Source organism: Diadema setosum, chromosome 4 (assembly GCF_964275005.1).
Source record: "Diadema setosum chromosome 4, eeDiaSeto1, whole genome shotgun sequence".
NCBI lineage: Eukaryota > Metazoa > Echinodermata > Echinoidea > Diadematoida > Diadematidae > Diadema > Diadema setosum.
Window position 1 is genome coordinate 9,675,442 of NC_092688.1, and position 20,562 is coordinate 9,696,003.

Below are 20,562 nucleotides of genomic sequence, written 5' to 3' on the forward strand. Positions count from 1 at the left end.
TTTTTCTTCTTTTTCATTGAAAATTGTGTTGCATTTTCTTTAATTGTTGTAAATATTGAAGCAACAATGCACTTCATGACCGAGACCAACAGGAAATGGATCAAATTTTGTAGTCAAAGAAAGCTAAGATCAGGATTTAGAATTGGCATCAAAGTATGCATGCATGAAGGGATATTAGAACATTGAGAACATGATATAAATGGAAGACCTCCAATAATGTGCATGTGGTATCATTGTAAATGGAAGCATTGAACGCTCTGGATTTTCACTTCAACATATGGATATTCCCTGTAAAACTCTGCATACAACAAATGTTTGCGTTCCATCTGATATGACTACATTCAACTCGATGATACCAGCACCCACAACGTGCATCAAAAGCATAAAATTACCCAAACTTATCATACAGTCCCACCTCTTCATCGACCTGAACTGACTCTAAACTTGATAATCCATCCTGCTCACTTGGCACTCACGGAATATATCAAAGAGAGTAAAACTATTGCACAGTCCCACCTCTTGATTCTCAAGTTGGTTCTCCACCTCCTCCTTCTCCTCCTTGATTCTCTCCCCCTTGGAGACTGCCTCCTCCAGGCACTGGGTCAGCTGGAAGTTGATGCCCTTGCTCTCCTTCAGCTTCTCGTCCATCTCCTCCATCTGGGGGTAAGGATTGGATATAAGTATCGTATTACATAGCTGTTATCAGAAGACTGCCTTTCCATTGCAATGCCCAATCGCTGTTTCCTCTTGATTAATATTCAACTTTAATGGCAACACTGGGATGCATTTTCTTTTCTTTTCTTTTTCTTTTTGCAACAGGCAGAAAGAATCTTGCAAATACCAGGACCCTAATGACAACAAGGATCTTTGTGAAACTTAACCCTAAAGGGGCCGGGCTTTTTTGGCTATGCTCAGACCGGGGGGGGGGGGGGGGGGGGGGGCGGATTCCGCCCCCTCCTGAGATCTCGGCCATCGGTGGTGCGATCGCGATGAAATTTTGCATGCGTGAGACCCGCGTCATAATCTACAAGATTGTGTTATAAGATTTTTTGAAACAATCAATTTCTAATTTTAATTAATTAATTATGCAAATTAAGCTCAAGGTGATATTTTAGCTTAATTAAAAGCATTGAGAGTCTAATTTTTGATCTGTAAATCTGTTTTAGCATATTCAACAATTGTACATCACAAAAACTTCCAAAACTCATTTCAATTCTTATGTATTTTATTGTTTTCAGAATTTCTTATGTATTTCTTTGTTTTTCAACTTTTGTTTTTTCTTTGTTTTTTCATTGGAAATTGTCACTGACCACTTTTCTACCATAATTAGCACAAAATTAATCAATGAAAGTGATTAATTGTAAAAATAATCAGGTTTTTATGCCTTTCATGACAGAGCACTGTTTTCCATAGGAAATGTACACAAAATCACAAAATTTTGCCCGTTTTGGAGCGACATTCCGTTACAAAAATGGGCGTGGCTTCGCAAAAGTATGCGCGGACGTTGCAAATTTGGTCTCAAAAGTTGCGCGAGACTTGAACGAAGAAAGTCAAGAAGCCTCGCGATGAGGCCTTCTCGCGTTACAGAATTATAGCGCGAAATGTCGAGGGGGGGGCGGATTCCTTCCCCCCCCCCCCCCCCGGCCCTTTTAGGGTTAATGTTGGCTGGCTTTGGGACAGATTACAGGACGCACTGTTTGAGCAGATCAAATGAACACATTTGCTGTTAGTTCAAAGAGATGGTACAACAAAAACTCACACACATATAGATTAACCCTAAAAAGACTGGGCTATTTTGGTAGCTCGAAAGACTGGGGGGGGGCCTAAAGGGCCCCCCCCTTAAGATCTCGGCCGTGGATCGCGCGATCGCCGCGGAAATTTGCACAATGGTAGTGTGCGATGTAATCTACAAGATCGTATATTTAAATTTTCCAAAATAGTCTTCTTTTATTTTATTTTGATTAATTATGCTAATTTATGCGAGAAATCAGACCTTTTTTATCTAAATCAGTAAATAAAGCTCCAAAAGTGCTCATTTTTGGTCTAGATATTCTTTGTAGCATTCTTAGCAAATGTACTTGAAAAAAAAATTTGGTATCAAAATTAATTTCTTATTTATTTTATTGTTTTTGAATTTCTTATGTATTTCCTTGTTTTTTCGACCTTTTGTTTTTGTTGTTTTTTTCAGCAAAATTTGTGGCAGACCCTTTTTGAAGCATAATACTACTGAAACAAATTGATTTTAGCCATTGAGAGTAAAAATAAGCATATTTATATGAACCATGTGATAAAACTCAATTTGTATTGACTTTGTACACAAAATTGCATTTTTGAGCCATTTTCGGTCTCACGTGCATGTACAAAAAGTTATGTAACTTCAGAACCGTACCCCCGGGCGTCACAAATTTGGTGTCAAAATGTGCGGGAAACTCGAAAGAAAAAAGTCACAGAGCATCGCGGCGAGAGCATTGCGTGTTGCTGAGTAATCGCGCGAAATGTCGAGGGGGGGGGCCTTTTAGGCCCCCCCCCAGTCTTATTAGGGTTAAACACACAAATACACAGGTATGTACTGCATATTTGTTTAATGGTTTTGTACACAGAATTTTTGTAATGCTGGCATGTATAGTTGTAATTTCTCAAAGAAATACTCTGCACCTTTGAAATTTCTATATCTATGCACTAAGGTACTGATGTATGCACCATTTTGCTACAAAGGTCACACATACTTTCCAAACAGCTGAACAAAGTGATATTCTAATGGGGTCAAATCTTCTCCTATGTGCAGAATGCTTCTCTTCATCAACTATCTAATAGACAACATTTTGCTCCATAACAATAGGGACTCCTCTTTTTCGTTGCTATTTTTTTTTCTTTGAGTACAATGCAGTGCAATAGGAGGTGTATCGATACAGCCCAACAATGTCAGACAGTTGCACATCAATTCCTTTTCCCCATGATGCAAACACTCTTCATGATCATTGCACTTAGTTTACCTCTTTCTCAAGTTTGATGTTATCCTCCTGCTCATCAGAATATTTCTGCTTGAGTTCCTTGACGGCTACATCAAGCAGAGCCCGCTGCTTCTCAACATCACTCAGCTACCACGGCGAAGGACAAAGCAGAAGGTGTGGAAGATGGAAAAATGTAATTACAAAAGTTGCAACTACACTACAGCTCGACTGTGTTCACACTGTCACTGGGTATTGCTGTTTTTCAAGGCCCCCAAGAAGTAAGCAAATAATAAACCATATTTCAATTAGTATAGACATTCGGCAACTCAAACATGATAGAGGGGTAATGAAGGGCTCAAAACTCAGTCAAATATTTGTTAAAAGGTTAGACCAAGCCACTTGACATAAGTCCTTTTGGTGACAATATACGTAATGCAAGTGGCACAAATTTCTATGATGGCAAAACCACTATACCAAATCAACACAGCAAACCACTGTTCTAGAAAAAAAAATTGTAACAGACTCAGTCTGTTCCATGACTTGAAAATAAATGGACAGATGAATAGGTAAATGGTAGATAGACAGAAAAATAGGACAATAAAGATGAATAGATAAGTAGATAGAGAGTTAAATACAATGAGAGAGATAGGTGATCAGATATAAAGAAAGATAGATAGATAGATAGAATGAGAGATAGATAGATGAATGGGAAGACAGATAGATAGGTAGATAAAGACAGAAAGACAGACACATACAAAGATACTGATTGCTATTAAAGGAAAAGACAGATATCCTACATTCTCTTCCAGCTGGTTGATGCGTTCCCTCTGCTCATTGAACTGTTTATGCCAGGAATCCAGTTCATCACTGTGAGTCTTTTCCTTCTCATCCAGTGTCTCAGTCAACTCCCTCAACTTCTCCTCAGTCCTAGCCCTGTGCAGACAGGAAAATCAATATCTGCATCTCTGTGCTTTCATTGGGTTATTGTTGGGCGTTAATAGAAACCCCACACATAGAGTTTTCATAACTGCTCATCCTGGGCTCACACACAAGCTGCATCTTTATGCTTTTAATCTTGAGCAGGCTTTCACAGACGGTACTATGTAGACAGAGAGCCAAACACTTTGATTGGACTTTGCAATCCCTCAGCTGATGAGGAGCTGGAATACTGTATCTTGTGCAGATTCAGCAATTTTATCAAAACTGCAAAGACAGTGTCATTTCCTGCCCAGTTCTAACCTTGGTCCTTCTCTTACTATTCAAAGTACCCAAGGCAATTCAAAATAGAAATGTGTACTTTGGCACTTTGACAGTAAGCATCTTGATGGTATTAAGAAAGCATGTACACTAATTTAGACATAGAATTCTCAAGAATTCTGTGCACTCTTGCTGATATCAAGTATCAATGTGCCACAATATACAATACAATTTATTGCATTAATTTATATTTGGCAGAATAAACTGGTATAGTTTGGCAAAACATTCACTATACACTAGCAGCAATTCTTGGGGAAGAACCAGAAAGGTTATAAGAGACTAAGGAAGTATACAGCTACCATCTGCTTCTCAACAGACATGATATGAAATGATGGTCCTAAAATCACCCTAACACACCCTAAGGAGGAGGTAGGTCTACCATGCTAAAATCAAGGCCCCATCCCTCTCTGAATCCCCCCCCCCCCCCACTCCGCAAATAAAGGAGTGTTCACATACACGGCTTGCTGTGCCTCTTCCAGGGACTTGGTGACCCCCTGGAGAGCAACGTCCTTCTGTTGCAGCTCCTCTCGGGCGGAGTCCCTTGCCTGGCGACACTCCTCCAGCCTGGCCTCCAGCCGGTCAGTGATGGTATCCAGGTCCTCTACTTGCTGCTCCAGCATTGTGCAGGTGGTCTTCAGCATGTTGATGTTCTGTGTGTGATGGGGGATCAGAGCCATGTAGCGGGTCAAGATGATGAGCTTGTTTCAATAACATTGTAAAGCAAGAAATGTTCGCAGAATGAAATTTTTGCGAATTTTTTGCAAATTGCCACAGGCATCAAATGCATTACAGTGGAGGCAAAAACTTTTGTTTACATTTTAATTTCCCGAATCTTGGCTCGTGCGAAATGTGCGAAAATAGAATGTATGCATTTTTTTTTTTTTTTTTTTACAGTATATGACTCTAACACATTGTTCTTAGTGGAGAAGCAGGAATATTGGAAGACATGGGGTAAGGGAGAAAATCATGCCTCTCTACTCAGTGGCTTTACTTGGAGTATATAAGACTGTTTGGATGGCTCTGATCAATGCTCTCAAGGTGCTTGATGCCAAAAGAAGATCAAATGTTTAAAAACCTGTCTGAAATTCACTTTCACTGCAGATACTTAGCAGATTTTATATCAACTTTTCAAAATATATTTTGCTAATAAATTCTAATCCACAGTCACCCGACTACAGCATTACCTCAGAATGCTGCCACAGACCAAACACTGGAAGTCAGTGTCTATCAATGCAAATGTGACATTGTTTAGTGATGTTTAACTCTGCAAATGATACAAAACAACTAAAAATAGATGCTGGTATTCCAGAAATTTGGCTACAATCCTTCTCTCTCTTCAGAGACTACTAACTATCACAGTTCTATGGCAAGGACATTGACATTTGACTGTATAACATACACAGACACTCAAACAAGAACACCGAAACAACACTACTAGTCAACTCAGACTCACCAAAGGGGAACACATAAGAGTGATGCCCCAAACCCTTACATCAACACTCATCACATGATTTTATAAGTTTGACACCTGTTGATAACATTACACTGCCACTAAAACATATTCCCTCACCAGTTCGTTCTGACCAAGCTTGTTCTGGCTGTCGGACAGGGTGGCCTCCATCTGCTGGCTCTGACTGACCAGCTTGCCCTTCTCCATGGCGAACGCCTCACACCGTCCCACCAGCTCCTGTTTCTCCTGCAGCAGGCCGGAGCACTGGTCCGCCTTCTCTCTCAGCTGGGTCTCCAGGGTGGTGACGGTGGCCGACCGCTCCCGCAGGACCCTCAGCTCCTGGTCCAGCAGCTTCTTCTCGCCCTTTATAGAGTGGGGATGGATGGATGCAGGAGAGGTTCATGTATTTCTCAGATTGGAAGAAATTTGATGGAATGGGACAAGACTAGACAGATATCAATATTCTTCCTTTTTTACCCATATCTTCTCATCTATTTCTTTCTTTGTTTTGAAGCATAAGAAGGGTGGAAATGCAAGATACAAGTATGATATACTAGAGAAAGTACATAGCTGTTTCTGTATCAACATACAAGTAGAGACTTATCATTTTCATCACTTTCTTTTGCAAGCTGTCATATAATTGTAGGGAGTTGCTGAACAATACATTGATATATTTGGGGTGTATGGACAGTTAGACATCTCCAACAGAGCTGTCCCATAAGAGTCATTCCAGCCTTTTGGGTTACCTTTGCAGCCTTTTGATATGACCTTTGATGAGAAATTGCCGAGTCTAAACAAAATATATTTTAAATTCGTGAGCCTTTGATATCAAACGTGGTTTGCAAAGAGAATACCACAAACATTCACATTAAACAAGGTTTTGCCACTTTCCTGTTTTAGTAGAGTGCAAATGAATGCTCTGAATTCCAAACGAGGTTTGAAAAAAAAATAAAACCAGGAAAGAAAAATTAACTTACTTCCAAATTGTCTATCTTCGTTGCAGCGCTCTCAACTTCATCTTGGAGTTTAGTCTGTAGCGTCCTCACTTGTTGCTTCAGTTCACTCTCACTGGCCTCCACCTGCTGTCGGCTGACCTCTAACCTTTCACTCTTGACCTGAGCTTGTCTCAGCTTGTCCCTCAGCACATAGATCTCCTCTTCATACTTGTCTGCTGCCTGGACATTGTTTGAGCGGAGACCAATCAGGAAGATAAGTTGCAATTGGTACCCATGATGTGTATTGTGTGTGTACTGATATGGTGATATATCTGTGACGTGAAAGCTATGACTTGTTGTGTCGCTGACAAAATGGCGGCGATTCATTTCTAAGTAGGCATTTCATGGCATGACATTCGGAGCAAATCTTTCAATGTGTCCCTTCTTTTGCGGCATGCCTTTATTGCATTCTTGTGATCAACATTTGATACATTACTGTTAGGCTTAGATCATTTTCTGACCTATGTGTCAACGTGTTGATAAGCCAATGAACATCTAAATTGTTGACTGAAGGTGTGTAACATCAGAATCTGGGTCAAACATCAAATCAACCACCAAAGATGAAAACAGCTACACTGAATGACAGTGCACTGTGTATGACATTCCTAAAACTCATGGATGTAATGATTGGATGAGGATGTCAGGGAAAGGACGTGGAAATGAGGAGGGGAGGAGGACTACAATAATGACAAAATAAAGATGGAGATGATAGAGTTTATTATCACACAATAATGACAGCTAGCAGGTAAGTTACTGTGAAAAAAAAATGAATAAATTTTAGATCTGTATAAGACTCATGACAGCAATAAGACAATCACAGGGTGGAATAATAACAGTGATAGCAGCAGAATAGAGAGCATTACCTTGTCCAATTTCTGCTGCAGGTCTTTGGACTGGTCAGTTAGACTAGTCTTGGCTCGCTGGGTCTGCTTTAATTCAAACTCAAGTCTGCCAACCTGGGTTTGGAGGTAGAGCCTATCCTGGTTCAGGTCAGAGAACTTTTCATTCTCAACTCTCCTGGGGTTGGAGGAGCCGAAAGAAAATTCAAAATAAACAGTTAAGAGGTATTCAAGTTGGAATAAATTTAAGAAAATACATGAAGTGAAGGTTTCAACAGTTTACTGCTTTACTTTTACATGTGCTTTTGTTTTTAAAAACGGTGAAAAAAAAAAGAAGTGTAGTGGCACTAAATAAAGGACAGCATAGCAATTCTTTTTTTTAATCTTAGTTGCCCATATGGGCCATTAAACGATATGCTCTATGAAAGTTTGGTGGCCCAATATCAACTTTTAGTGGCCGCAGTGGCCACCAGCCTACTGCTAATGTAAAGCCCTGTATACAGGCAACCAGCCACTGAATCTGTTGAGGAACATCGCGAGCTGGCCTATGTGTCCTTACTTGAGTTCCTTCTGTTCCTGTTGCAAGACGTGGTGTCTGTTGGCCACCATCTTGTCAATCTGGGCCTGAAGGACTTTTACTTGGTTGTCCAGGACAGCGATAGACTGAAGGAAAGAGGAAAAGATACATTTTATTGGATGGCAATGAATGGGATACTAATGAACATTGACTCTTCAATAACGAGTGCAATGTTCCCTGGTAGTCCATGAAATAAAGTCATCCAATATAATCATTATTATCTATAGCCATTATCAAAAGAAGGCATTTAAACTGTTCAAGGTAGTGTACTTCTGCTAGACTTTGAAGTTGACCCTGCACTGAGAAAGGAGAGAATTGCTTGCACTTCTTTTTCATTCAATCAGTGCATGGCTCTGGAGCACAAATTTAAATACTCGCCTGACGAGTCCCAATTCACGAAACATCATGCCTGCAAAATATATGCCATATGGAGTATGTAAAACTATGTTCCAATACCTGATAGCCAAGCTCCTTTTAAAAAGATACTGGTATCAGGGTAAAACAAAAGATCTAGTATACATGGATGAAACTACAATGCAAGAAAACAGAATGTCTCAAACACTATTACATACAGAGTAGGCTTTAGAAAGAGCATGATTTTTGGCATACCTCTGCTTGCTCTGCTATCTTTTTGAGGTGGCTGCCCTCACAGTCAGCCTGGAGAGAGGAGACCTTGTTCATCGTCCTGGTGGCTTCAGCCCGCTGCTGCTTCAGCTCCTGCAGGTAAAGTATATTACACAGTGAGGTTGGAAAAGAAAGCACCACTTGACAAAATTTGGATGTTACATCTGAAGGGGCCCGATTCAGAATCCATGAATACATCACTGACTCCCTAAGTTGCTAAATGAATGCACCTGGGTACAGAACTAGCTGTAGGCATTATACAGAGGTGATTGTGATACATTTTCACAGCATGTACTATCTCCAAAAAATATCATAGGCAGTGGCGATCACAAAGGTTATCATAAAATACACTGGCTTCACTGAAGCTCATAATAAATTCAATAAAGTATGCTTACGCATTGGCATGTCACATTGTATATCTAAATCTTAATTGCTTCAGACTTACACTTGTGCCACAAATGATTATCTCTTCTCTTGCTTAATTGTGAATATCCAGTAACAGAACAGGCCTGTGTCTGTTGGATAATTCATTTACTTTCCTAGCCTTTGATTAATGAAGCTCTTGCTAGTATCGACAGTAATGAACAAATTTTTAAAACAGTATTCCTGAGCAATAACAGTGTACAGCCTCCAGAGCATAACTCACCCGCTCTCGACCACTGATCTCACGTTCCTTCACAGCCAGGTCATGCTCAAGCTGCTTACACATCCTCTGGGTAGCAGTCAAGTTCTCCTCCATATCCTGATAAAAAGACATTCCCATTATATAAAACCAAATCATAGTCTTTACAAGATGATACTGCACCAGGTCGTGTTGAGTTGCTGTTACTGACATGTGAGACATTGTCATATGTTAAAAACAAAGGAATCAATTATCACCTCACAATCGCTTCTTCTACCTTCCCGACTTTGCCACTGTCTCCATCAGTGTCATTGTCACTGCCATCACTCAATTCACTCTCGATATCAAACTCAAAGTCTTATCGTACAACATAAGGAAAAAAATGGATGTTTTAATGGCTCAGCCAAGAAAGCCGATGCGAAGAAAGACAGGCCAGATATTACATCTGCTCGGATGGGAATATGTGCTTTATGAATGACGGCCTCGATGTACAGCTGCACCCGTAAAGGGTTTTGAGCCTTTCGTGATGTCATAATTAGGGCTCAAAAAAGATCGGTGAAGTGAATCGATCAATTTTAACTTGCTATTTCTCAGTTTTAGGAGACATTTCTCTCTGCTTTGCACCTTTTTATATGTACGATTTTTTAAATTTAAATCTTGCATTCTTTGTCCCTTAATTGTGGGCTAATGGACCCCAGACGTACCACAATCTTGCTGGCCAGGTCCTGGGTCAGGGTGTGCTTGGACTCCACTTGTTCCTTGAGCCGTGCCTCCCTCTCATGGACCATCTTCAGACGGTTCTCTAGGCTCCGCTGGTCATCCTGTCATAAGATCACAAACACAAAATGAGACACCAGTGGAGCATAAACTTTCTACTATGATACACAGTGTTCTGAGTGTGCACAACCCCAGATTTCAGGCGAGGGAGGTAGCCCTCACTATTTTTTTAGAGGTTGCTTCCACTGGGTTGTGTCTGCATGTGCATAAAGCAAGCCTTTCTTGGAAAGAGCCTGCCAAAGCTGGATTTCATTACAGTGTCCATATCCCTAAGTTTATCATCTGTATTGTGCTGCAGAAAGTGAGGCTACGACATTGCTAGCACACATCTTAATCTCCATATTGCAAAATCTTATGTGGCCTACAGACAATTTTGACTTCATAAATTGAATCCTACAATGGTAACGCAACATCATTCTTCTTGAAGTCAAGACACTGTACAACTCAAAACGAAGCCAGTTCCATTAAAAGACTACTTCAAAATGCAGCCTATGACTCCATCACAGAGTATTGTTCGATCCACATCATCAGCTTCAAAAGATGATGTGGTGGCTGGAAACAAGACTAGACAAACCTGGCTCTCCTGCAGCTGTTGCTGGAGGTCCATCACCGTTGCCCTCAGCTCCTGGACCGACCCCCTGCACTGTTCCTGGACTGCCTCCCGCAGCTCTGCTTTCTCCTTCCGCAGCCGCTCGGCGGTGCGGGTGGCGCGGCTTTCAGCTTCGGCGGCCTCCTGCAGCTTGTGGCGGAGTTCGTCCAGCTGGGACTGGCTGCTGTGGCTAAGCTGTTGAAAACATCAGACAGAACCAGTTGATTAATCATGTTACCGATGTGCCATCGGAAGCGAGAAAACTGTCCAAACTGACGAAGAAGTGCTGTGGGATGAAGAGCTTATGACTTCACAATGATGGTGCTCTGTCTCACTGGAAACATCACCAGTCACAGATCTTGATGAAATTTTCATAAATCATGATTTGAACTGATAAATCATGGACTTGCCATATCAATGTTATCTCTGGCAATCAAAGGTGTCTGTCAGACAGACTTGGGAATACTTGGGAGAAAACAAGATGGGAATAATGTTATTTCTCTGACATGCATCAGTCATTACTCTGAGCTAAAGGTTATCATACATCATCTTTACTAGTGTCAACTTGCAAAACAACAATGCCATCCTCAATGATGTCCCACAAACATTTCAGAGAAGGAAATGAGGCAGAAATTCGCAACATCGCCTTGTATCAACTTCATCAATACTTGTCTAGCCTTTACTGTCAAAGCTGAATTGGCAAAATATGCCCCCCTTTATGACACAGCTTTTGACTGCGATCAACGATACCAATCGACAGTTCAGAGGTACTGGACTTACCTTCTGCAGCTGTGCTTGTAGTTCCACTACCTCACTCCGCGAACCTTCAGTGGTCTGTAGCATAAAGTGAGTGAAATGTACAAGATGCATATGGAATATCTGCTCAACCTATCAGTACACTTAATGCACACAAGGGATTTGGAATCATAAAATTGACATGAGCGCCAGTGTTGTTAATGATTATCAATGTTACAAGTCAAGCTTGTTATATAGCGCCACCTCTCGGTGACTGTAGCGTTACTGTCTGCTACACACTGCTGGGTATCTGGTCTGAAGCTGGGTTCCATTAAATGCCTTCAAGGTGACTGTTTACTCGGAAACTCGATTTGTGTCTGCTTCTCATTTACGTGGTGGCAGCTCTGGAAACGTTACCTACTCCTGAGGATTTGTTTTCACCTGCACAAGCAGACGTTAAGCTTGCTGAGCTCCAAATCGGCCAACGATCCAGAGTTGGTGTAAGTTCCTTGTTTTTCTCTTATATTACGGTCCCACCTATAGGCTTTAGTGATGGCCTCAGCTCCAAGAGCACCCAAGCAATGGTGTCTCACCAAACGTGAAACAGTCAATTCATTCGAAAATTGGCGACAAAACTTAGTGTACACTCTCACCCTAGACTCAAATTTTGCGCCGTTCCTAGATGATGATTGCTCATGGGCTCAAAAATCTAAATCTTGCCCACTCCGTGGCTTTGTTGATGACCCAGAAAGCGTCCCGACTGGGTCTCGAAAATCAGCACACCAGAAAGCCAGTATGCTTGAGCTTATGCTCGGACAGATTGCTAATTATTGTCCCATTATCTCACGCAATTCCATAGTCAAGACTTCCACCTCCCTCAACGATATTTGGGGGAAGATCAGGCTTCATTATGGGTTTCAAAGTACCGGCGCTCACTTTCTTGATTTCAGTGACATCAAACTAGAGCCGGATGAGCGTCCTGAGGACCTCTACCAAAGGGTGGTGGCCTTTATCGAAGACAACCTGCTCACATCCGCAGGTGGCATAACTCACCATGGTAAGCGTGTTAGCGAAGATGAGGAGCTTACTCCCACGTTGGAAAACCTTATCGTCCTCACTTGGCTCCAACTCATTCATTCAGATCTTCCTCGCCTGGTCAAGCAGCGCTACGGGACAGAATTGCGCTCTCGTACCCTAGCTTCACTGAAACCCGAAATCTCTCAGGCATTAGATAGTCTTTTGGATGAAATCCACACCACAGAGAGTTCTCGTGCTATGCGCACCCTGACCTCCCCTTCCCCGCGCCCTGTAGGCCTACGCCCCCAGCGTGCTCCAATGCCCCGCAGTCGCCGCAATCTGCAGACTCGCACCCCCCAGCGCAACAGTAAATACTGTCCTCTCTGTCGTGAAGCGCGCCGGCCAGACACTCATTATTTAAGTGAGTGTACGTACTTACCCGAAGCAGACAGGCGATTCATTGCTAAGGCCCGCCAGGTTGCACATATTTTAGAGTCTGATGATGAGATTGATGATTTGTGCCAAGTTGAACAGGTCCACCTGTCTGAGCCTGTCCCTCTGAAGGATGATACGGCTACCAGCGACTCTTCATCGGCCCTCAGAGTCCAGGTCCGTCAGTCTCCATATTTTGATGCGTTTTGCGGGCACCAGGTCGTTCGCATCACTGTCGACAGTGGTGCTACTGGTAACATGATCAGAGCTTCTACTGTCCAGTCCCTCCAGGGTGTCATAAAACCCAGCTCGCAGTCTGCTCATCAAGCCGATGGGTCTTCCCCCCTTGATGTTGTTGGGGAGACCACTCTGTCCTTCACTCGTGACGGCAAGTCATTCGTGTTTGAGGGTTTGGTCATTGATAATCTTGATGTAGAAGTACTCGCAGGTACCCCATTCATGGAGCACAATGATGTGTCGGTTCGTCCTGCTAAACGCCAGGTGTGTGTGGGTGATGACATGATCATTTCATATGGTTCTCGCAGGCCTTCGGACAATGCGACACATGCAGTTCGCCGTGCTCATGTCCTTCGTGCCCCATCTCAGTCTACTGTGCTTTTGCCTGGTGAATTCGTCGAGCTGTCAGTTCCTGATGAGCTACTGTCTCATGACACACTTGCCCTTGAGCCCAGGATTGTCCCTCAGAAAGGTGTTCCCCCAACTGATCCATCTTGGCCTGAACCGTGCATGGTCTCCAGTGTAGCAGGCAAAGTGCGTATCCCTAATCTTACGCCTCAACCCCGCCTGATCCGTAAACATGAACATTTCTGCCAGGTCCGTCCGGTCTACGTTCCTTCAGAGCCTCAGTCTGATGACCTCCCCCGTGTACCCGATAGGCCCGTGCCCAGTGGTGTCTCACGTGATACTGAGCATCGTTTTTCTGACCCAATATTGCTCAATCCTGATTGCATTATCCCCATTGGTACGAAACATGACTTTCAGTCTCTCCATGCGGAGTTCGATGATGTTTTTGACCCTGCCTTCACTGGGTATAATGGTGCTGTTGGCCCGTTTGAGGCCGTTGTCAACATGGGCCCGGTTCAGCCTCCCCAACGCAAGGGTCGCCTGCCACTTTACTCCCGTAACTCTTTGGTTGATCTCCAAGAGAAATTCGATGAACTAGAACAACAGGGTGTCTTTGCTCGCCCAGAAGATGTGGGCATCTCTGTTGAGTACCTGAATCCATCCTTCCTTGTGAAGAAGGCCAACGGCGGCTTCCGCCTTGTTACAGCTTTTGCCGATGTAGGCCGTTATGCCAAGCCTCAGCCCTCCCTTATGCCTGATGTGGATTCCACCCTCAGAAAAATTGGTCAATGGAAACATCTCATTGCCACAGATCTCACCAATGCTTTTTATCAAATTCCCCTGTCCAAGGCCTCGATGAAGTATTGTGGTGTTGCAACCCCCTATCGTGGAGTCCGTGTGTATACACGCTGTGCCATGGGCATGCCAGGCTCAGAAACTGCTCTTGAAGAGCTGATGTGTCGCGTGCTTGGGGATCTACTTGTGGAAGGTATTGTTGTGAAACTTGCAGACGACTTGTTCATTGGTGGTGATACCCCCGAGGAGCTCCTCCAGAATTGGTCACGTGTCCTGCACGCCCTCCGAAAGTCAGGCCTTCATCTTTCAGCCCGTAAGACTGTGATTTGCCCAAAGTCTACCACGGTCCTGGGCTGGATCTGGTCCCAAGGGACCCTACAAGCGAGCCCTCATCGCATTGCGGCGCTTGCCTCATGCCCCCCTCCTACTACTGTGAAAGGAATGCGTTCCTTCATTGGGGCATATAAGATGCTCGCCCGTGTTCTCCCACATTGCGCTATCTTCCTCACACCACTGGACGCCGCAATTGCTGGTGGTCAGTCGAGTGATCGCATTGATTGGTCCGATGACCTGCGTTCATTTTTCAAGACCGCTCAGGAAGCCTTAGCCTCCCCCCGTGCCATTACCCTTCCCCGACCATCCGACCAGCTTTGGATTGTTACTGATGGTGCTGTCAAAGATCATGGTATTGGTGCCACATTGTACATAACACGACAAGGAAAGCCACAGGTAGCTGGTTTCTTTAGCTCCAAACTTCGTGATCGGCAGGTTACTTGGCTCCCATGTGAGATAGAGGCCCTTTCTATTGCAGCATCCTGCAAGTATTTCAGCCCGTACATTGTGCAGTCCAAGCACCGGCCATGCATTCTCACAGATAGCAAGCCCTGTGTACAGGCTTTTGAAAAACTCTGTCGTGGTGAGTTCTCTGCCAGCCCACGTGTGTCAACCTTCCTGTCCACAGTTAGCCGGTTCCAATGTGCCGTGCTCCATCTGGCTGGATCCACCAATGTTCCGTCAGATTTTGCTAGCAGGAATGCCCCAGAGTGCACTGATTCCTCTTGTCAGGTATGCCTCTTCATTCGTCAGACAGAGGATTCTGTTGTTCACAGAGTGTCCCCTACGGACGTGCTCACAGGGAAGCAGAAGTTACCCTTCACTTCCCGTCCAGCGTGGGTCAGCATACAATCTGAGTGCCCAGACTTGCGACGCACTCATACTCACCTTCTCCAGGGCACCCGACCTTCTAAGAAACTGACCAATATCAAAGACGTCAAACGCTATCTCCGTGTTGCTACCATAGCTAGAGATGGGCTGTTGGTTGTCCGCCGTGAACAGGCTCTCCTGTCACCTCGCGAGTGCATCATCATCCCCCGTAGCGTTCTTGATGGCCTGCTTACTTCACTCCATCTCCAACTTGATCATCCCACCCACCACCAACTCAAGACCGTTGTCAACCGGCATTTTTTTGCCTTGGACATGGACTCTGCCATCACACGTGTCACCGACACTTGCCATCAGTGTGCATCCCTGCGGAATGCTCCACACACGGTTGTCCCTCAGACCACTGGCGATCCCCCCGCAGCCGTGGGTACATCGTTCGCCGCTGATGTCATCAAGCGCTCGAAACAACTGATTTTACTTCTCCGCGAATGTGTCACTTCCTACACCGCCACTTGTTTCCTTCCAGATGAGCGCAGAGATACTCTTCGCGATACCTTGATCCGTCTCTGTGTGGAACTTCGCCCGCTCGATGGGCCCCCTGCTGTCATCCGCACCGACCCCGCCCCTGGTTTCGCCTCCTTACAAGATGATGCCCTGCTCGCCCAGTTTCACCTTTCCATTGAAGTAGGTCATGCCAAAAATCCCAATAAGAACCCGGTTGCTGAGAAGGCCATTCGTGAACTCGAAGATGAAATCCTGCGGCATGAGCCCTCCGGAGGACCACTGACATCCTTGTCCCTGTCCCTCGCCACTGCCCGACTCAATAGCCGTCTTCGCTCGCGTGGCCTTTCTGCACGTGAAATGTGGACTCAGCGCGACCAATTCACGCACAGCCAAATTCCACTGTCGGATGCAGACCTCATCTCTTCACAACATGAACAGCGCCTTTCGAACCATCCCCACAGCGAGCGTTCCAAGGCTCCCTCCCGCATCCTCCCCAATGATGACCCTCTCGCAGTTGGGGACCTTGTTTATCTCCGGTCAGATCGCAGCAAGTCCTCCGCACGCCCTCGATACCTTGTAACATCAATAGATGGCAAGTGGTGTAACATTCGCAAATTCATTGGCTCTCAGCTCAGAAAATCGTCATATCGTGTAAAGACATCGCAATGCATGAGGGTCCCTGTTCCCCTTGTGGCTCCTCCCCAGCACCAGATGTCCGACGAAGATGAGACAGACTTGCTTTCCCCAGATGACGAGCGAGATTTGCTCCCCCCGGACACCTGCAGAGACATTCCACAGGAACTCTCATTGCCTCCTGGGCCAGATGTCCCGTGTGTCCCCCTGCAGGAGCCCCCTCCTGAAGCCCCCCTTCCCCCTCTGCCCCAGGAACCTGCCCCCACTGTTCCGACTATTAACGGTCCAGGTTGTCCCCCCACCCATGTGACCCCCACTGGGCGCCCTCAGCGCTCCCGACGCCTCCCACCTAGGTTTGATGATTATTTGATGTATTAATCAATGATATACAATGTACATGTATTTTGTTTTCTGTGCGAACTGTTGGCTACCTCAGATTAATGCCCCCCCCCCCCCTCACTCACTGTGTATCCTTACAATGTACCTCTCTTATAGCCATGTTATCCTGGTGCCACATATGTTATTTCATTTCCCCCATCTGGTTTATTACATTATGTCCCTTAACATAACCTTTTTTCTGAGGTGCCCCAAACGGGCGTTTTTTGTTTTTCTTTTAAGCTGTACTTGTATCATGTTTATTCTTCATTTCTACCAATCCGTCTTTGTATGACATCCTTGTTTATCTTTATTGTCTCTCACCTAGCTGTCTTGGTATGTTCTGCGTATAATTTAGTTGTGGATATGTTCTATAGGTGTATTTTTTTTTCAGTCACCCCGCTTATGTCTCAGTGATTTGCCCCTTTGTGCTGTGTATAACATATGATGCTTATATCCTTAGTGGGTGCATACGCCTTCTTGTTTCTGAGTGTATGTAATACCAGGTTTATTATCACATACCCTTATCTTCTTAATATTTCCCAGTTACCTTTATATATTTACTTCTCTGGTGTCTGTTTGGTGCCTGTCCCTAATTGCACCTTTACTCGTACATATCAATGTTTTCTGCTACGTGCATATGTAATTCTATTTTCATATAGATATGTGTATTTCCTGTGTCCCCACATGAACATTTTGTACATCATTTCATATTTTTGTTTATACTGTGTAAGTCTATGCCTTTATAGGAGCTACTTATTTCATGCCATCCTAGCTTGCCCCATCAGGTCGTACATGATTGTCAAATTTGTTGTTTTTGCTGAACGGTATGTTTCATGTCAATCAGGACTGTATGACTCAGTGTCAGCACGTCTGAGAGAGGTATTGGTATGATGTGATGGTTATATACTTGTAACAATTCATGATTGTTTTTGTTTTCTTTAACGTTGACGAGAAGAATTGATGGTAGAATGCGTATCTGGTGTTATTGTTAAACGTACGGTACCCAATAAGTTTTTATGATTACACTCTTGGTGTCTAAGTCAGGTGTTAGTGTAATTGTTATTTTCAGGTGTTAGCTTAGTGTTTTTATAAGCCAGCTAGCCTATTATAGTTCATGGCAGTTTACTCTTGAAGGTATCATAGGTCATGAACAGTGCAACTACTTGTATGTTATAATAGTTTACACCCTTATTCATTTTAAAGGTAATGGTTTGTTAAGCTCAAGTAGAGCTTTTACATTTTCTTTATCATTCAGGTGAAAAATGAAAGAGTAAAAAAGAAAGGCAATCACGCCAGTGTTGTTAATGATTATCAATGTTACAAGTCAAGCTTGTTATATAGCGCCACCTCTCGGTGACTGTAGCGTTACTGTCTGCTACACACTGCTGGGTATCTGGTCTGAAGCTGGGTTCCATTAAATGCCTTCAAGGTGACTGTTTACTCGGAAACTCGATTTGTGTCTGCTTCTCATTTACGGAGAAGACTTATCACAATTAACTTTACGCCACTTGAACACAATTGGAGGTGCAGGCCTCGAAATAGGATTTTGGAGGGGCAAGGCCATTTAGAAAAGGGCACTTTTTCCAAGAGGCCAGGGCACTTAGGTCAGTCAGAGGGGCACTAAGGCCACATTGGAAAGGGCATGTTGGATGTTTATACGTGATGTGAATGCCCCATAGAGCTGTATGCTATCGACCGTGCTGCTACACTCCCGCAGCGCACGCACGCATAAGATCTCTCCGCAGCAGACGATGTTAGGCAGTAGGCCATACGCAATACGATGTAGGTTCTGTAATACAGTACGTTTTCAACGTGTACGCCGCGCTCGCTTTGGAGCACTTCCGGCGACATTTTGCTTTGAGCATGCGGGCATGAATGCAAAGCGAGAGAGATGGCAATGCTCGCAGCCGTCCGACAGGCCTAGCATTTTTTAGCATGGCTTGCGACCACTTGCTCTGGCCCGCCGCTGCCTAGCTAGTAACTCTATGGCCGCTGCGCTGCGGAGGCAGTCGGGACGGTAAAAGCCGGTCGGGCGTACATGTACGTAGACTTCTACACATCGTCTCGTATCTCGGAAAGATACTTTGAGTTTGAATCAGATATATTGGGACGCGAGTGAACTGAAGGTATGATATTTGAGATCAGGAAAGTTGTTCAAGCTTATTAAAGTGTAGACTTTGAGAAAGGGCATATTATACGTCATAAATAATAACTTTCATTCTAAAAGGGCACCACAGCCACAAGAAAAAGGGCACATTTTTTTTGGCCGTAACTTTGATCAAGGAAAAAAAGGCATTGCGGCCAACGAGAGTGGCACCGACGGCCATGGCCGTTGGTGGCCGTCGGTTAATTCAAGGCCTGTAGCTGACTTTGTTTTCACATTAATTTTCAGGATAGTTGCTTGAACAAAGCATTATAATTTTGGCCATATTTAGGTGTGTGGTCAAGTTATGACATTTTACAACTTTAAAAATTGTTTGTAATTGTCTATTGCCAGTTGGAGAAGTAAACAGAGTGATATCTGTACAGACCCTGCAGAAGTTTGACATCTTTAATCTTTTTTTTTTTCTGATTTGCTGAACTTTGAGTATCCAGAATGAATAAACAGAATCATTGGAATTTGTTTACTACCTCTCCCTATCAATGTTGCACCCTAACCTTTTCATAACCTGAAATAATGAACTCTTTACATTGCCTTTATCACATTTAAAATGGTTCAGACAATTAGTACAAGAATGCTGATCATCTATGAGAAGAAGCATCAGAATAATGATGAGAGAATAGTCGCAAGTGATTTTTTTTTTCTTGCTTCTTTGTCAAAATGGCATGGATAAAATTCTGTTTGTCATGGTGATGCTCATACCTTGTTGAGCTTGGATTTGACGGAGGAGATCTGAGTCTGAAAGTCTGCACAATCCTCAGTCTTCTGCCTCAGCTCGGCCTCCAGCTTCTCTGCTCTCTTCACTGCCACATGGCGGTCGATCTCCATCTGGGAAAACGCCTGCTTGTATTCCTCCAGTTCAGACCTTCATTCACATGAATAGAAGTGGAAATTGTGGTGAGAATTGAATAAATTTATCTTTCTACAGTCTAACTGGAGCATAACACAGTGTAAGCCATCTCGGACAGAAGCAGCTATTGGTCAAAATTGAAAGGGGGACCAATTTAAAAAACCCACAGAATTTCACAAATGCATGGTTCTGATTGGCTTGTAGTCTAGTTTTGTGTTATTTTCATTGTTATGTTTTCTCATTTTTCACTCAGTATGTTACTGTCTCTGCATGAAGACGATTTCTAGTTGATCCATCATACATCTGGGTGAAGCTAGATAACTCAGCTATTCAAAGATGCCTGCTTCAGTGGAAACCTTATAGCAATTTCACATTTTATGAGATGCATGTAGCTAATTCTCACACACAGGCATCCACAACACACTTCACTAATGTTCTGGCTACACTCATTATTTGGCAAAAACTGTGAATGCATGTTTGTTTGTTTGTTGTCGTTTTTATCTCAGCACAGGCTTTAAAAAAAATTAGTTCAATTTTCAATCATATCTGTTGTCATATCGCTTAGGAAGGGTATTATTTTTGCCATTAATTTGGAAGTATGCACTAAGGAAGTTACTCTGTGCCTAGTAA

At 43.7% G+C, this 20,562-nt stretch overlaps 1 protein-coding gene across 1 annotated transcript in view; it reads right to left on the reverse strand.

The window, feature by feature from the left end:
* The window catches only part of LOC140227481 (citron Rho-interacting kinase-like), a 43,210-nt gene that overhangs the window by 14,465 nt on the left and 8,183 nt on the right, over window positions 1–20,562 (reverse strand). Inside the window, exons 11-24 of the mRNA XM_072307883.1 lie at window positions 19,785–19,947; window positions 11,462–11,515; window positions 10,667–10,876; window positions 10,020–10,136; window positions 9,340–9,435; window positions 8,679–8,786; window positions 8,052–8,155; window positions 7,517–7,670; window positions 6,636–6,833; window positions 5,779–6,021; window positions 4,665–4,858; window positions 3,749–3,884; window positions 2,994–3,098; window positions 517–657 (exon numbers count right to left, since the gene is read on the reverse strand). Of these exons, the coding sequence (XP_072163984.1) occupies window positions 517–657; window positions 2,994–3,098; window positions 3,749–3,884; window positions 4,665–4,858; window positions 5,779–6,021; window positions 6,636–6,833; window positions 7,517–7,670; window positions 8,052–8,155; window positions 8,679–8,786; window positions 9,340–9,435; window positions 10,020–10,136; window positions 10,667–10,876; window positions 11,462–11,515; window positions 19,785–19,947 (2,023 nt within the window). The remainder of the gene's footprint in view (window positions 1–516; window positions 658–2,993; window positions 3,099–3,748; window positions 3,885–4,664; window positions 4,859–5,778; window positions 6,022–6,635; window positions 6,834–7,516; window positions 7,671–8,051; window positions 8,156–8,678; window positions 8,787–9,339; window positions 9,436–10,019; window positions 10,137–10,666; window positions 10,877–11,461; window positions 11,516–19,784; window positions 19,948–20,562) is intronic.